The sequence below is a fragment of the Boleophthalmus pectinirostris genome, unplaced genomic scaffold (assembly GCF_026225935.1).
Source record: "Boleophthalmus pectinirostris isolate CB_2022bp ecotype Guang Dong unplaced genomic scaffold, ASM2622593v1 HiC_scaffold_22, whole genome shotgun sequence".
In the NCBI taxonomy this organism is placed as follows: Eukaryota; Metazoa; Chordata; class Actinopteri; order Gobiiformes; family Gobiidae; genus Boleophthalmus; species Boleophthalmus pectinirostris.
The window spans coordinates 27,087,583-27,104,270 of NW_026571190.1; the positions used below are offsets into that span (position 1 = coordinate 27,087,583).

The 16,688-nt window shown below is 37.8% G+C and overlaps 1 protein-coding gene across 1 annotated transcript in view; it reads left to right on the forward strand.

Moving 5' to 3' along the window:
- The window catches only part of adgrl3.1 (adhesion G protein-coupled receptor L3.1), a 167,142-nt gene that overhangs the window by 83,211 nt on the left and 67,243 nt on the right, over positions 1 to 16,688 (forward strand). The window contains exons 6-7 of the mRNA XM_055158568.1: positions 7,384 to 7,398; positions 9,765 to 10,553. Of these exons, the coding sequence (XP_055014543.1) occupies positions 7,384 to 7,398; positions 9,765 to 10,553 (804 nt within the window). The remainder of the gene's footprint in view (positions 1 to 7,383; positions 7,399 to 9,764; positions 10,554 to 16,688) is intronic.

Below are 16,688 nucleotides of genomic sequence, written 5' to 3' on the forward strand. Positions count from 1 at the left end.
CGCCAACTGCTTCGTTTTCAAAGATGTGTTTAAACAGGAAATAAGGCTGTAAAAAGTGAATTGGGGCTTGGTAAAATGTAATCAGGTTTTCTGTATGTTGGTGAAAGTTACTTCGACCAGTTAGTTCTATAATTGCTTATACTGATTCACTGCGACTCACTCCTTACACTCCTTGCAATAGTTTTATTTGAAGCATATACATAAATGTTACCTGCAACACAGTCCTTGAATGCATTTTATACATATAATGGTATGTATTTCGTAAAACAAAATGCACCATAAGCTTAAACGAGATGCTTTTGTGTGGAGAGCCTATAGCACAGCAATTTAAAACATGGAATTTAAAACACGTTATTTACATTTTTCTTATATGATTCTTACTCAAAAAGAACTACACATAATATATAAACATTTCAAGGGCCTATAATCTGTTATATTTCTGTTTCCTCATCAAAAGCATAGTTTTGTTTCATTCACACATGTTTAAGTCTCATACTCTGCATATTTAGGCTTTCTGTTCCACATTGTGATGTCATGTGATAATACAGAAAGTGCTCCACTGAGTTTTTAAACTCCATGCACCTTCACTAGAATCATTTGGAATTGTCAATCTCTACTGAACTAAAGATAAAATGTAGCTGTTAACTTGAAAACTTAAGACATCACAAGGTGGAACAGAATAGTTTGAGTTTCTTTGGAGATGTAGACAGACTAATAATAAAGGACTACTCAAACATGTGTGAATGAAATAAAACTCCAGGTATGTTTTTAATGAGGTAACAATAACATGTAGGACCTTTTAACTAAAACAATAATATACTTTTTTTTTTACATCCTCCCATTCATTTATATTCACTTCAACATACATATCCTTATCTTATATGATCCAGATCTAAGCTGTATCAAGCCCAAGTCTCTCGCTGTGCCTTGTGTGGACATGTACGTTCTCTTGCTGCACTAAAATCCAAATGCGCTCTGTTCACTGCTGCATACACACTGTAAACAAATCTCAGAGTGGGTTGTAATACAGGTAATTAAATTATGCACGCTTCAGTTTTCTCAGAATTTCTCCCCTCCATCTCCGCCCCATCTTTTTTTCTCTGAGATTTTTTGGCTTCGCGACTCTTCATCTCCCCTCCCCGCACTGTAGGTTTTTGGCTGATTTCCAAAGTCTAAAAATCAAGCACTCTCTCTCTTTCACTTCTGGCTCTCGGTGGTATGAGTGTGTGGCTGTCGTGTGCCAAACTAGCCGACTAGCTTTGGCAGTAATTAGCCACCTGTGTATACTTGCTCATAGCGCTGCATGAAGCCTATAAATATCCATACATTATCACACTAGCGTGAAGAGCGGAGTTTCTGCGGCAGCTGTCTATACGCTAATCAACAGTACATATTAAATCAGATAGCGCTGTAGTGGGTGTGTACTTCGCAAAACAAAAAGTCTGTAAATAAAAGTTCATTAAATATTCAAAAAACAAAAAAACAAAACAAAAAACACCTGGATGATTCCATGGAAATAGAAAATTAAAACCATACTTTGGAACATTTTCCATGGAGATAGATGGGTTTTATGCCATACTTTGGAAGATTAAGGCCAAAGAAACAACACTGTCATGGAAACAAACAAGAGAAGGCCCTCCCCCAGGCCAAACAAGATTCAGATTTACTGAGATGCAAGCAGTGAAGCATATATTTCAGTGCAATAAAAACGACCAAAAATAAATTAATTAATAAAAAGTGACATACTGTGGCTTTAAGGTGTTCACTTACTGTTTATCTATGTGCCAGCCTCATACGGTTGCTTTAAACCAAACTTGGAAGCATTACATTTGATATTTGCAACTCATATTGCCATGTTAAGTCATTAAAAACAGTGCCTTGAGAAGTATCAATTTCCTCATTGTCACTGAGCGCACTCTGGACAACTGTCAGGAAGTAATTAGCCCACTACCACATTTAGTGTAATAATCAGCTAGCCAGTGATATGTTATGCAATACTCATGCAAGCCATTTTAGACAATGGAACTTGGCTTGACAGGAAAGCTAATTAAAAGATAAAAATCACCTCCTTGTCTGTCCAATTAAAGACGTCTGCCAGATATCACCTTGGAATAACTTCATCCCAGCGATAGGAAAAGAGGCTGTTTACATGCGCGTGCAGAGGAGGTGCACAGTGACTCTTAATATTGAGTCTGTGCTCCCATATGCAGCAGCCAGGGGAAAGATGGACAGCAACCAACTAGACAGAAGGAGAGAGACAAGGCGAAGCAGCGCAGGCAGTCAGGACAAACGCTGAAACCAAGATAGGAGGAGAAATGGGTTAGACAAGGCCAGCAGACAAAGAATGGAAAGCAGGAATTAACTGATAAAAGGCAGGGAAAGGTGGACAGGGTCTCCGGGATTGGATGTGGAAAGAGAGATATTGAATGGACTATATAGGAGGCACAGGAAAAAGCAGGATAAAAGTGTTAGGAATTGTCAATGATGTGAAACCAAAGCGATATCAAAACTCAAATTACTGTGTTGATTATTGATCCTTTACTTTGTGGCCATTGAAAAAGGGAAAAATCAAGTGGAAGGGTTTTATGAATTACAGTATGTTGGATGTTTTTGTCTGTAGTGAATGTCATACTCCCAGGTGGCGGGCAAGAGCAATGACTTTGTACTTTGCCTGAAATAACCAAAAGGTAAATGCACGAATGTTGAACCATATAAATTCAGCCCCCAAAACTCACGGTATAACAACTATAAATGTATTTTAGCAATATTAATTTCACCTGCCCCCATTTGTATTAAATAGTATTGGCCTACAGAATGTTGTGATGTTAATACTGTTAATAGTACTCAATCAAGAGCCAAATCATTCAAGTGGTGCCTTCTTGGCTTCTTGGTTAGTATTATTATTAAGGTTAAAGTAAGGTTAAAGTACACACATTGTTCGTTTTGGGAAATGTATATGTGTCCTCTGCATTTGACCCATCCTTCAGTGCCGCTGGGACATCTCCTCAGGAGTATTGGGCGCAGCAGTGCCACACTCGGGGACCCATATCTAAGATCTTGTTGCTAAGTCAGGGCTACCTTAGCTGAAGGATTGTACCTACCCAGGAGAACATGCAAACTCCACACGGAAAGTCCCAAGAACCTGGGAATCGAACCTGGAACCTTCTTGCTGTGAAACGTGACCACTCAGCCACTGTTGTGTGTGCATTATTTATCTATACTGATGAATACAGACATAACATGGCACAGTAGTTTTCTTCTCTCTTAATTGTGCATGCACACTTGTAATATACAATATGTAATATTGTTATGTAGAAATCTTGCTGTATTAAGCTATATGAGCCTAGTCTTGAGTATATGCATTGTATGTGTTAACATGAAAACTCTGAATGGAGTAATGACTAGGGGGACGTGGAAATGTGTTCAATAAATGACCTTGGGCTTTAGGCGGTGGAGCTGATTGGAAAATGTGAGATCAGAGATAATAGCTGTCGCCACTTACAGTCTGCACATACATGGGCTCCCACACACACACACACGCATGCGCGCACACACACACACACACACACAGAGCGCTGTCATCTCTCCTGGCCCAGTACCTCTCTAATAAAGCATACGTTTTCAATAAAAATGCTAATTATCTTTATACCATGGCACAGTCAGGTTAATTCCGCGTCTGTAAAAAGGATAGGGATTTTCTAGGTGTAAAATCAGGTTTTCTCACTGCAAGAAAAGTATGTGTTTTTGCTAAGATTAAATAAAAGGATTTCTATAGGGTGAAGCTATAGCGATTGAAAAATGTGTGGGTTTGCAGAATGAAAAACATCCTACTTCTTTGGAGAAATCAATATGATAATAAAAATGACAAAATGGCAGAGAAGAGCTTTAGAACAATGCTTTCTTAGAGTTTACCTCATCCATAGTTGTTTTATAGCTCATTTCAACAAGAACAAGCCAGAACACAAACCAACACTGCATCCTCCTCTCAGTAACCTTGAAAAATCCTTGAGATACCAAAAACAACTACCTTTTTTTCCCCGATTGCCATAAAAAGGTAGTATGGGAGATTTATGGGGGAGATTAAAGCCAACTCTGAAGGCATCAAGCAGTCCAGCGAAACAACAACTAACAATACAGATTGAATGACATTTGTTTGACATTTAGAGTGCCATTTGGTAACACTTGTTGCTACCACCCTGTTCATTTTAAATCTGTTAGTTGAGGGAAAACTTGGACTGTCCTTGCTGCTGTTTTTCAGAAATGTCTGTGAGATTGTAGAATTTGTCGTAGTAAGATGTAATAGTGTTCATTAATTTTTTTGGCTCATGTGTTTGAGCAGCAACCTCTTTTCAAAAATCATTAAAAAGGCAACAATTTTAATTTTATTTTTTAGTTCTTGACAAAAGAAGCATTTGAATTTTAGCAACACATTCATTCGAGCTATGGAAACAGGGGCGACAAAAGCTGCAGAGGCCATGCTTACAAGGCTGAACTTTTTTTGATACATTATTCTGAAATCTTTAGAAGAAACTGTGAAAGGCAAAGGCTAGATAATTGATTATTGTAATGCGTACATAACATAACATAATATTATTTTGCTATCATACAAAGATTATTGTGTATGTGAACACATTCTAAGATTTGTATTTTCTTTGTCCTTGTAGGTCCTATTATGCAAAATTGACTTAAGCTAGGTTATAATGTTGTTTTCTTCCCAAATATCAGGAGTTGTGTTTTGTTCCATTAACACATGTTTGAGTAATCATTTATTATTGGTCTATCTACATCTCCAAAGCTCAAAATGGTCTGTTTCACCTTGTGATGTGATATAGCATCCGTTTTCAAGTTAACAGCTGCATTTTGCCTTTAGTTCAGTAGAAATGAACAATTACAGGGCTGAAATCATTCAAATGATTCTAGTAAAGGTGAATGGAGTTTAAACACAGTGAATGGAGTTTAAATACAGTGGAGCAAGAACTCAGCCTAAATATGCAGAGTTTGTGTGTTAAACATGACACAAAACACAACTTCAGGTGTGGTATTTTGATGAGAGAACATTATAACATTGGTCAGAAAATAGAGTAATATGCGCCCTTTAATGTGCTGCATACGAGTATATTTGAAGAATTGTATTATTCTCACCATAAAACTCACCTTGATTACTTTTTCTGTGGCATTTTCTCTTTTATGATTTAACTTTGTCCACAAGGGGGAAGCCTCTGTGGTGAACCATTGCACATACACATACACACATACAAGCATCTCCGCACTTGTTTTAGCTTTAACACGATCTTCTCCAGTGATTGCTTATTTATCGGGAGTTGTGCACAGCCACACCAGTTAGCATGCATTTTTCATGAGCTCCGCATTTAATGGTTGCTTCTCTGTTGTGTGCATGTCCCCTCTCCGTGTGTTTTACATGCTTGTGGTTTGCTGGGAGTTTTAGCTTTAAGATGTTTAAGAATTTATGCACATACCACTCAAAACTAGTGCAGCGATGCTATATATAAACATCCGGAAGTTTTTCCCCAAATGTTTTTCCCTTTGAGGACTCAGCTTACATCCCTCAGATCCACACTAGCTCCTCTCCTCGGCTCCTCTCTCCTCTCCTCTAGGGACCGGTTCCATTCAGCAGTTCTCTAACGGTCTTGAAAGACACAAGGGCAGTGCCTGTAGGATTAGGTTTCTGCCGTGTTCACATTCACCCAGATCCCCGGGGAGAGAGGTGGAATGGAATTTATACGGCACCAGAAAGTGTGCCATTTTGATACCAGCACGCGGCGTCAGGGCTCACAGGATAATGGTTTAGGTATAATAGTGAAGAGACAGAGAACTGGACGATTGGCTCCACTGTGCACAGATGTGAGCGGACTTTCACGTGAAATTTGACAAGCACAAAGAGCATCTAACCTTTGGAAAATAATTTTAAAAGTGGCACTTTTGAGTCAAAGTAGAAGAAACCCTGGTAAAGTTTAATTTAGTCTTTATTTGAAGGGACATTTACAGAGACTGTAGGCTCAAAAAGAGATGTCTCGCAAAAGATTATAGCTAAATAGCTAGTTTCCATCTGCAATCCCTGATTTACAGAAATGCACTGCAACTACATTCAGTCAACAATAAAAGCAATTCACACTGTCTACTCTCTGATCCACACACACTCACACAATATCACACATTAACAAAACAAAGCATTAGGTATTTACAAAATCATGAATTTCATTTTATTAAATATAACATATATAACATATTAACCTACCATTTCTACATTTCACTATTACATCAGTCCCTAGTAGTAGTAATGTGTAGTATTGCACTCTCATTATCAGGATTTGCAGGTTTGTTTTTTCCAAAACCACTTTTTAAGATCCACCGAAAATGTTGCAAGTTCATGTTCAGTGTTCAGATCCAGCTACCATGATGATCAAGTCAAATCAAATATGTGTCTGTAAAACTTTGCAGAATCCTTTTGAGATATCCTCTTTATACTTGGAGCTGGTAACATTTTGTTTGTATTGCAAGAAAATATAATTGTCCAGAGTACAACTAGAATGAATCCAATTACATTTTATGGTTCCACATAGGTCATAGATTGTCACTGGGGACTCTCATGCATTTATTTTCAAGCAAACCTGTGCTTAAATATACACCTCAATATATGGTCAGGAAACTTTTTTTTTCTACATGAGTTTTTTTTTGTTGTTTATTTTTGCTGATATTATTCTTGACTATTATATTTATTCTTGCACAAACTAAGTTATTGTAAATATCCTGTTTTGAACAGGCTACACCAAACTGCCCACTAATGTTTCATAGACGATTAGCTGATCGATGTGTGTTATTCGGTCATGCTCTAAACTCCTTTATACTGTATTTTACTGTCTGTACAAGAAATAACGACTCTCCCACTTAAAAGTAATCTTTCATAGTGACTGGTACAAAATAAATGGCTCCCCTTTTATTGCTGATGCATTGTCCCCAGACCAGAGTGTGGTTACATTTGTCTAGCATGTTGCCCTAGCCCATGTTGCTTTCTCCTCTCACCCGTAGCTGTTGGCCCATATGTGTGTGTGTGTGTGTGTGTGTGTGTGTGCATGCGCCACATATACACGATGCTTTAGTGTCAGCAGCCTCACACCCCCCTCCACCCCCCACTGGCTGTGCACTTCTCTCCGACGCTTACGTAACCCTATTACCAATCACACGCAGAAAGCATCCTGGCTCTCTCACAAGGTTAGGATGAAATATGAGTATGATTATGGAGATCTGAGATTGTATTATCATGATTTCCTTATTATTGCATCATTAATCTATTTTTGTCTTGTCTCTCCCTCTCTCTTTTTTCTCTCCTTTGCATAACCAATGTTCCGTCTATGGCTCGAGCAGAAGTAGAACAAAAAGGTAAGTCTGTTTACACACACACACACACACACACACACACACACACACACACACACACACATACATACACGTACATAGAGTACTCCAGGGCAGGGTTTGGTGTCACTTTTTGATGCCAGTGCCTGAAGCTTTTTATACCTCGACATCTCTCTCAAAGAGGCTGGGGCTATATTAAGACTGCTTCATCTCTGAAACACTCATTACGCACACTTGAGCTCTATATTTTTTATATGGTGGAGCAGACAGTGTCACTAAGCGATACTTGGGTTGCGCCAATGACAGCAAAATTGCATTGACTGTAGTTTTTCTTCTACTTAATTTTACTTAAAGGTGCACTATATAATTTTTCTGATACACGTTCAGCACCTGGTTGAGTCCATGTAGATATACTAGGGACATTGTACCACAGAATGGTATTAAATTAGCTTATTAATCAATTATATGTATTTTTACAATAAAACAATACAGTGAAAAATATGCAATTTACTATAAGCAGGCCCACCTCTTCATAAATCAGACCTGTAAATTGGCATGGTGCTTGCCTCCGTGGAAATAGTTAAGTAGAGTAGTGATGGCCTACCCTTCACCTGGAAAGTTACACAGTGCACCTTTAATATCATTTACATTATCAAGTAAACAAAATATCAAGTTAAAAGTAGTTTTGTAATATTCTGCGTTTGACTTTTTGTTCAATACAAATTGTAAATTACAAATCTCTGTAAATTTTTTGACACAATTAAGCAAATATGTCAGAAAATCACTAGTAAAATACATGCTTTGGTTGTGTGGTCATCAGTAAAGATTGCCATAATAATTAGTCATACAAGTAATGTTAATAGCCTTAGTAATAGCTGTAGTGTCAATCCTAAGTCTAGATAAAGTACACTCTATGTCAAATGTTCCCATTACTGTAAAAAATCATTACAATGACTCCGGCTACATATTTTTCTATGGTGTTGAGTTGAATGTCATTTAACAACCTCACTGAGCCAATGAATGTGGAATTACGCTGACATTTAATATTCCAGCCATTCCATGTGATGAGAAAATTATTCCGGTGCTGTGAAAACCCAAATCAATATTCACAGCCCTGTGCATTGGAAGTTATTGAGCAGAATGGGAAAACCACGGTGCACATCTGGTCTTTGTATGCGACAACATTCCAGTCAAATTACAAAGGTTCCTTACCACGCGGTCCGTACTCTGAATTTACTGCATCTCCCACATCACACATAAAACATGACCCCCGTATTCCATGATGGGAGTAGGGAGCTGGGACTGGGGGATGACTTATCGTAACAATTGCAAAAACAGCAGGCGATAAAAGATGTGTGGTTCAGACAGTCGTATCTGACAGGAATAGAAAAGGAAGAAAGAGTTTGTCGACTAATGAGGAGCTTTGGAGAGGGAGAGAAGGGGGTACAGAGAACAAAATGTGCCATTCCTCTCCTCTGCTTTTCACTGTAAGAGCAGGCTATAATCTGTTGAATAGACTGCACGCTGTTGCTATGCCTCACAATGACAGTGACTTTACAGGCATCATAATAAAGTAAGCCTATCCTGCCATTGTCACTCACTGGTGGTTAAGGTCTGGGTACAGAGAAATATAGCAGGAATGCTCATAGTAGTTTTATATGGGAATAAAATTAGCAACTGTCTCTGTATTTTTTCAAAGAGCTTATATTACACTATTTTCTGATCTGTGAAGGGAGCTGTTAACTTCACAGATCAGAAAACAGCTTCATGACATCACAAGGTTGAACAGAGCATTTTGAGCTTCGGGAATATGGACAGACTATTAAAGCAGGATTACTCAAACATATGTGAATGAAACAAAACACAGCCCTGGGTATGTTTTTGATGAGGTAACATCATAACATAGTTCACAAGAATCCATTTTGTGTAATATAGGAACTGTGAAACTGTGAAATTAAATCATTGTATTATTACAAATAAATACAAATAAATAAATCCTTGCCCCAGTTCAGTTTTGTAAAAATTACACTGCAATTTTCAAAGCAGATTTACAGTATTTTGCAACATACTTATATCTTACATTTGCTCTTTACAGTGACACTAAATATATATAAAAACACAACAGCTTCTGAAAGTGTTGCCATTGTTCAAACCCCGAAGACGTGATTGTCAGTTGAAAGGAATTTGGGTCTTAATATGTCAAGTTTGTAGAAACAAACAAAAAATAATGATAAGGTTCAATATTTGAAGTTTTCAGTCTCTTAGGATAAGAGACTAGTCTTTGCAGCAGTAGTACTAGCACTATATTGTGTTGACAGGATTGATAAAAAATAAGTTAGTTATTTTCTTTCACTTATTTGTCCTTATTTGTCCTTTTCCTCTTGCCGTAGTCTTTCTCTGCCCTGGGATCCTGCGTGGAGTCTACCAGAGTGAGCACCTCTTTGAGTCGGACCACCAGTCTGGAGCATGGTGCAAAGACCCTCTCCAGGCCTCGGACAAGATCTACTACATGCCCTGGACACCATACCGCACTGACACACTCACCGAATATTCTTCTAAAGAGGACTTCATAGCGGGACGCCCCACCACAACTTACAAACTGCCCCATCGTGTTGACGGGACTGGTTTTGTGGTTTATGACGGTGCACTTTTTTTCAACAAGGAACGCACAAGAAATATTGTAAAGTTCGACTTGCGTACACGTATCAAAAGTGGAGAGGCCATAATTGCTAACGCTAACTATCACGATACTTCGCCATATCGTTGGGGAGGCAAGTCAGACATTGATCTCGCCGTGGATGAGAATGGCTTATGGGTGATTTATGCAACTGAACAAAATAATGGCCGTATTGTAGTAAGCCAACTCAATCCATATACGTTAAGAATCGAGGGGTCCTGGGACACAAACTATGATAAACGCTCGGCTTCAAATGCATTCATGATCTGCGGGGTGCTTTATGTGGTGAAAACAGTTTATGAAGATGACGATAATGAAGGGACAGGGAACAAGATAGACTACATGTATAATACAGACAAGAGCAAAGAAATGACTGTGAATATCCCATTCCCAAACTCCTACCAGTACATTGCTGCAGTGGATTACAACCCCCGAGACAACCTGCTCTATGTGTGGAATAACTACCACGTGGTCAAGTACTCCCTGGACTTCGGCAACAACGGTAAGAGAGCACGCACCTTCTTATTTCACCAAGTGAAGCTAGAGGTTATCTAGTTTATGTTATTATATTTTTTATACATGTCTTTAAACTTGGTCATACATTTCAGGTCATACACATATTGAGTGTTTGTTTATTTAACTTATACATTCATATTTTATCTTGAATTAAGATTTCCAGTACTTCATATATTTACTTTATTCACATCTGTGTGAATGTTCTACACAAGGTGTGATGCTTTTAACACAAACATGACTATATTTTGTATATGTATGTCATGCTTTTTAGCATTCAATGCTTAAAGCTGTGAGTCAACACTAATATATTATGTAGACTTATGTAGGAAAAGCCAGATGTATTAAATTAGCATTTATAACCACTCACCCTTTAAAATGCTATGTCCTGAGGTACTCAGAATACATAATTTTACTCTGCATTTCTGAGAATTAGCGTATAGGGCTAATTAATGGTTCACTTGGCTTCTCTCCTCTTGCTTGAACTTGGGTTGGTGTAGGAAAATTGTTTACATCTCACACACCTTTGATTTTGAGTTCCAATAACAACTTTGTAAAGTTTGAGAAATGCCCTATTGTCTTCATCTCGTTATGATGCATAACTCTGTATCAACGCTGACACGTCGTCCTCTGGATGTCTTTAATGATGTTACAGTGACTATGAGAGTGGATGCCCCTAGCTTTTCCTGCATTACCTTCATTTCCTCCTCTGCCTAATGAATCATAACACATTTTTCATAAGTACGGTCTGTATGGAGACAGGAAGGCCACATCATATATTTTACACTGGACATGGCGTGAAACATGAAACACATGTTCAACTTGAGTTCATTCTTTCAGCTGTGAGCATTCACTTGAGATTGCACGCTTTAATGTACAATTTCATTATTTCAATTTCACAGACTTTCAAAAGTATAGTTATTATGTTGGACTGGTTAGCATACACAGTTAAGCAATTCTTTACTCAAAATGACAAACAAGTCCACCACTAACAGAGAAAACCAGAAGAAGATTGATGGTCATGTTTAGATGATCTTTCACTAGCATCTGGAATTCATCTGTTCTGAGCTCTGTTTGCACTGCTTTTGATTGTAGAGACATAAAGAGAGGCAACAAAGTCTCCAAATATTTACTACATCTCAACTATCGTCTTAATGGGTTTAAAATGATTTTCTATTTGTTTTGTGGGCAGGAACGCAACTAAAGTTATGCTTAAGTTGCTTAGTGTCTGCTCAACATAGCCAGTAATTAGGCTGTGTTTGCTAATACTAACTTCCTTTCTGTGGTTGTAATATGTCAGCCTAATGTTTACAGCCTTCTCGAGGGGCCACAAACACAATACACATTCATTACTGCAGACAGGCTGGAGAGCATCAAAATATATTATCCAATTCAAACTGTAAGTGAAGGTTGCAGCACTTTTCCTTGGTAAGAGTTCTTGGCCTGTACACATCGCAGTATATACCACAATTTCTATCATAAGTTTTTTGAGTTTAGAGCTCTTAAATTATTTTCATTTAATTCATTTATTGTGTCTTTTACTTCTGCCATGATAACTAATTTTGATATTGCTTAAGAAAAGTATAGATGATAAGCGATAATAAACAAATTTATGCCAGTGACACACTAATCCTAAAGCAGAATGATCCCCAAAAAAATACTATTCCAAATGTGTGATATGGTTAAAAAGAAATGCAACTCCTAAAGTAGTTAGGCTGTATCTATAATGAGTCATAGAAGTTTTTCATTCAACCCTCTAAAGCTCAAATCTAATCATAGAACAGGAAAAATAACAAAGTTCCCCACTAGTACTAAGAAAAAGTACCTACCTAAATATTATGACAGGCAATTCTTTTCTTTCTTTTTTTTTTTTTTTTTTCTTTTCTCTGGAAACACAATAGTGACAACTGACATAGTTAATCCCTATGCATAACTAATCACAAATAATCAATACATCAAATGACTGTAGCTGTGTTTACATCTCATGTCAACAGTTACATCTAATGTGAGTCATTATTTCTGTTGGGTCACAAGAAAACTATACAAAAAGGATAAACTAATTGTTCTTTGTAACATCTACTTTTAAAAATCCATTATTTAACTGACACATCTCCAGGTGTTTTTGGTGATCACATTTCTTTTGTGTATGTAAACACACAATAATAATACAACAGTAGTCAGATTCTAATCAGATCTAATTGTTGGGTGGTCTGATTATTCTAATGATCTATTATCTGATTTGTACTGGCCATGTGAATGTACCCACTGACAAATATTACAGTCTGCTGTCTATGATTCGGAAGCATTTAACAAAATCCAGAAATTTTTTCTTGTATAACATGTTGCAGTAATCGACTCTTGTGAGCTTTAAGCCATGTTAAAATGTCATTACCTCCTCAAAAACAGACCTGGAGTTGTGTTTTGTTTCTTGCACACATGTTTGGGTAACCCTTTATTATTAGGCTGTCTACATCTTCAAAATACTCTGTTCCATCTTTTGATGTCATGAAGAGATTTTCTTGTTAAACATGCGTAAATGAAAGAAAACACAACTCCGGGTAAGTTTGTGATGAGGAAACATCATTAGAACATAGATCAGAAAATAGCAACCTTTAAAACATTGATTCAGTTGTGGTGTGCTGTTCTTTTGTTCACAAGGAAGGAACATGACCAGCTGTAATTACCTTTACACCATTCAAAAGTTCTGTTAGTGTGAGTTATTTGACATCCTTCTGCGTGCAGAGAGCAGCGCAGGTCCGGGGAGCGGTTAGCTTCCATCCTCTCTTGGTTGGAAATGCCTGATGCCCCAGGAGCCTGCAGGCCTATCTTCTTTGGTAATTGCCTCTCAGCACCTTTCCAATGGAGTGGTCAGCGCTGTCTGGCTGGCCCTTATTAAATGATGTCCGAATTAACACATGCTCTTACACGCAGTTAGGAGGCGCGCTTACAAGGCATTACAGGCCAGAGCACGGTGCTAAACTTTATTTCCACCGATCAGAAGATGTGTTTCCTGAGTGTGCTAATGTACTTAGGCCCTACAAGAGGTTGGTGTTTGTCTATTCATGAGTATGCTTATGTGTTTATTGCTCCCAAAGTGTGATCAGTCTCATAATAGAGCACTGGCTGGCTGTCTCGGGAGGCTTTAAAGACCAGATCAATGGGGATTCAATGTGGAGAATGACCTCCAGTGCACAGCAACAAGCCAGACTGCTGACCAGGGGAAGATAAATACATACAATCGATGCAGGCCTGGCTTCTTTACTCTCCCACCTCACCGCGCTCCCTCACTCAATAAAGACAAGGAATAAATTAACTACCTCAACTGCATGATTTTCTCATTATTTAGAAAGTGAGGCGACAAGGCACTTTAGGTTTAGTTCTTTGGCATTTTTTTGACCTGATTTCTTCCTCCAAGATTCCCTAAAGAGAGAAATTAATTAACACACGTTAATGAGTGTTTTGACAAGAACTTGATAATGTGAGCCTAATATCAGTTCCTAACACACAAGTTTTTTTTCTTTTCTTTTGTTGTATTACAAAAATCTGTAAAAATAAACAGTGTTTATCCATAAAAGTTACTTCTCTCAGTTTATAGTCTCAGCAGAGCTGCTTTTATCTAGTTGTTTGTATCTGTTCATAGCCCTCTTACAATCTTTCAAGACTATTACATTTTTAGGCTACTAGACTTTACTGACTGTGTCCGAATGTCCATACTATTCCAATAGGACACGGTGTAGTGGTCACGCTATTTTGTTAGCTTTGCCTAAATGTCCTGTGGGTAAATAGTAATGCACTCAAAATTACCCACAGTGCACCTTGAAAAGTAGCACAAAGCGATGGTCTCAAGACTGGTCTGCGACAGGGCTTTACGCAATACTGTGAAAGCAAAAAGAATAATTGTTTTCTTGCACTGTTTACAAATGGTCAGGCCCTTTGACAGAAATTTGGGGACCTGGGGCAAGAGACCTCACATGCCCCCCCAACCCAAAAAAATATAAATTAATAGAAAGAGGGTCAAATTCTGGGCCCCCAAGAGCAAGGGGCCTGGGACAGACCCCTTTGTTGCCCCTGTTGACCTGTCCATGGTTATGAATAAATCATTGTGGTGTGAAGTCTCAAGTCTCTCTGCGCTGTAAAAAATGTATAGTTTCCAATCTCAGACAAAAAGTCGAATAAACCAGACAGTTTTTGTGTTTAATATGAGATCTTAAGTACAATATGTGTGATTAATATTAATTTAACTTTACTCATACATAAGATTGAATGATAGATTGATATTTAGTACAGAAATACATGTCTGTATTGTTTAACAGACTTTTCTCACCAAACACTACAGTCACATGACCCATGGTGAGGTAAAAGTAGTGGTAGTCTGCTAAATAGTACAGTTCTACATTGTGAGAGAGAGATTAGGGACTAAGGAGGACATTTGGATTCAAAGGCTGTGTTCTAGTTCTATTATTATGTACTATTTGTGTATTATTATATCAATGCAATGCCTCCAGCAATACTCTGAATTACAGTTTTTCTACATATATTATATATTGAGTAAATTGCTCTGATTTCCCAGTTGTGGAGAGAGGCCAAGAAAAAGACTTCACTGATTACTGATACTGTAATGTGAACACACACGTATGTTTGGCTCGTATGGACTTCATAAAGATATAAAATGAGAGAGGAAGTGGGCCATGAGGGGAAATGCGGGCTGCTCTGGACCAAACATAATTGGAAGAGAAGTTAGAAAGAACCAATTAAATCCTCGGGACACATGCTGGCCTGTTCTTCTATGCAACAATGCCCTGCACTGTACGAAACATGCTGTTACTAAAGGTAGCAGATGTATTTCAAAATAAAACTGCTGAATTAGAAATGCCATTTATGCCAGTTCAAGATTGTTCCTGCCTTGTGTTGAGTAATTTCAGTGATTCAAATTACTGTCCAAAAAATAAAATAAATTGACCTAATACATTCTGAACAACTATTCACATCGAAAAGTTTATAAGCGCTTTGCACAGCTTTCAGAAATATCAGAATATCAGAGATTTGCCATCAAGGTAAAGCTAAGGAGAACTAGCATGCTAACCTCACACTTCCTGATTACAATAAAGCACCTCAAGAGCTGCTTATACAATATAACTGTACCGGGGCTAAACAAAATTATAAAAGTTCAAATACATGGAAAAAATCTGGTACAGAGCCTATAATTTCGCTTATAAAATTTTCACATCTTTTATTTAGTTCTTAACCTCTTTTAGTGGCCACAGTTTTCACAATTTCTCCATTTACCACATAAAAAAATAACTTTCAGAAACCATATCAGTTTTGTCATATTAGCTAAACATGACTAGCATGCTAACCACACACTTCCTACCTTATAAGACACTTTATAATTAGATGCTGATAGTATACAACAGACTCAAGAGTTGCTTATACAACACAGTATATCTGTATTGCTCAATTACATGGAAAAAAGGGGTACAGGGCCTATAATTTTGCTTATAAAAGTGTCATGGATATTCTTCACTTCTTTTTAGTGACCACAATATTGTAAAGATTATCGGTTAACCAAATAATCACAACATCCATAGCATATTGAATTGAGAATAATAGATACTGAGTTTTGTGTTTATAGAATATGTCACCTAACCTCTTTGTCCTCAATCATCTGAACATAATCTCTGTAAAATTTCCATCTCCTATCACGCATTGCACCTTTCCACACTTATTGTCTTCTACATCTGCTGTGTTGTCTATTAAACCCCCCATTCTTTCTCTCGTTACACAAACACATGGCATTACAATGGCAGGAATCCCAAAGTTTCCCCTTCCTTTCTCACATGTCAGTGTCTTTAGGTCAGAATCTTTATCCAGTGCCCAATCTCACAGTCCCACAGCCACTCTCTACCTCCGATTTTCCCACATAGCACAATGGCCCTGGTGCATAAATGCTTACGTAAAGACACACTCAGTAACTTTCTTAATGCTGGCTCCTCATGCTTTGCACATTGTCTTCTAACATGCATATTATAAAAGCAAGATGCACGGATGAATAATTTATCACCTACGCCCGCTTGCTCGACATCACCAAAGTTTGCAGTTGCACAAGTTTTTTTTTTTTTCTTTT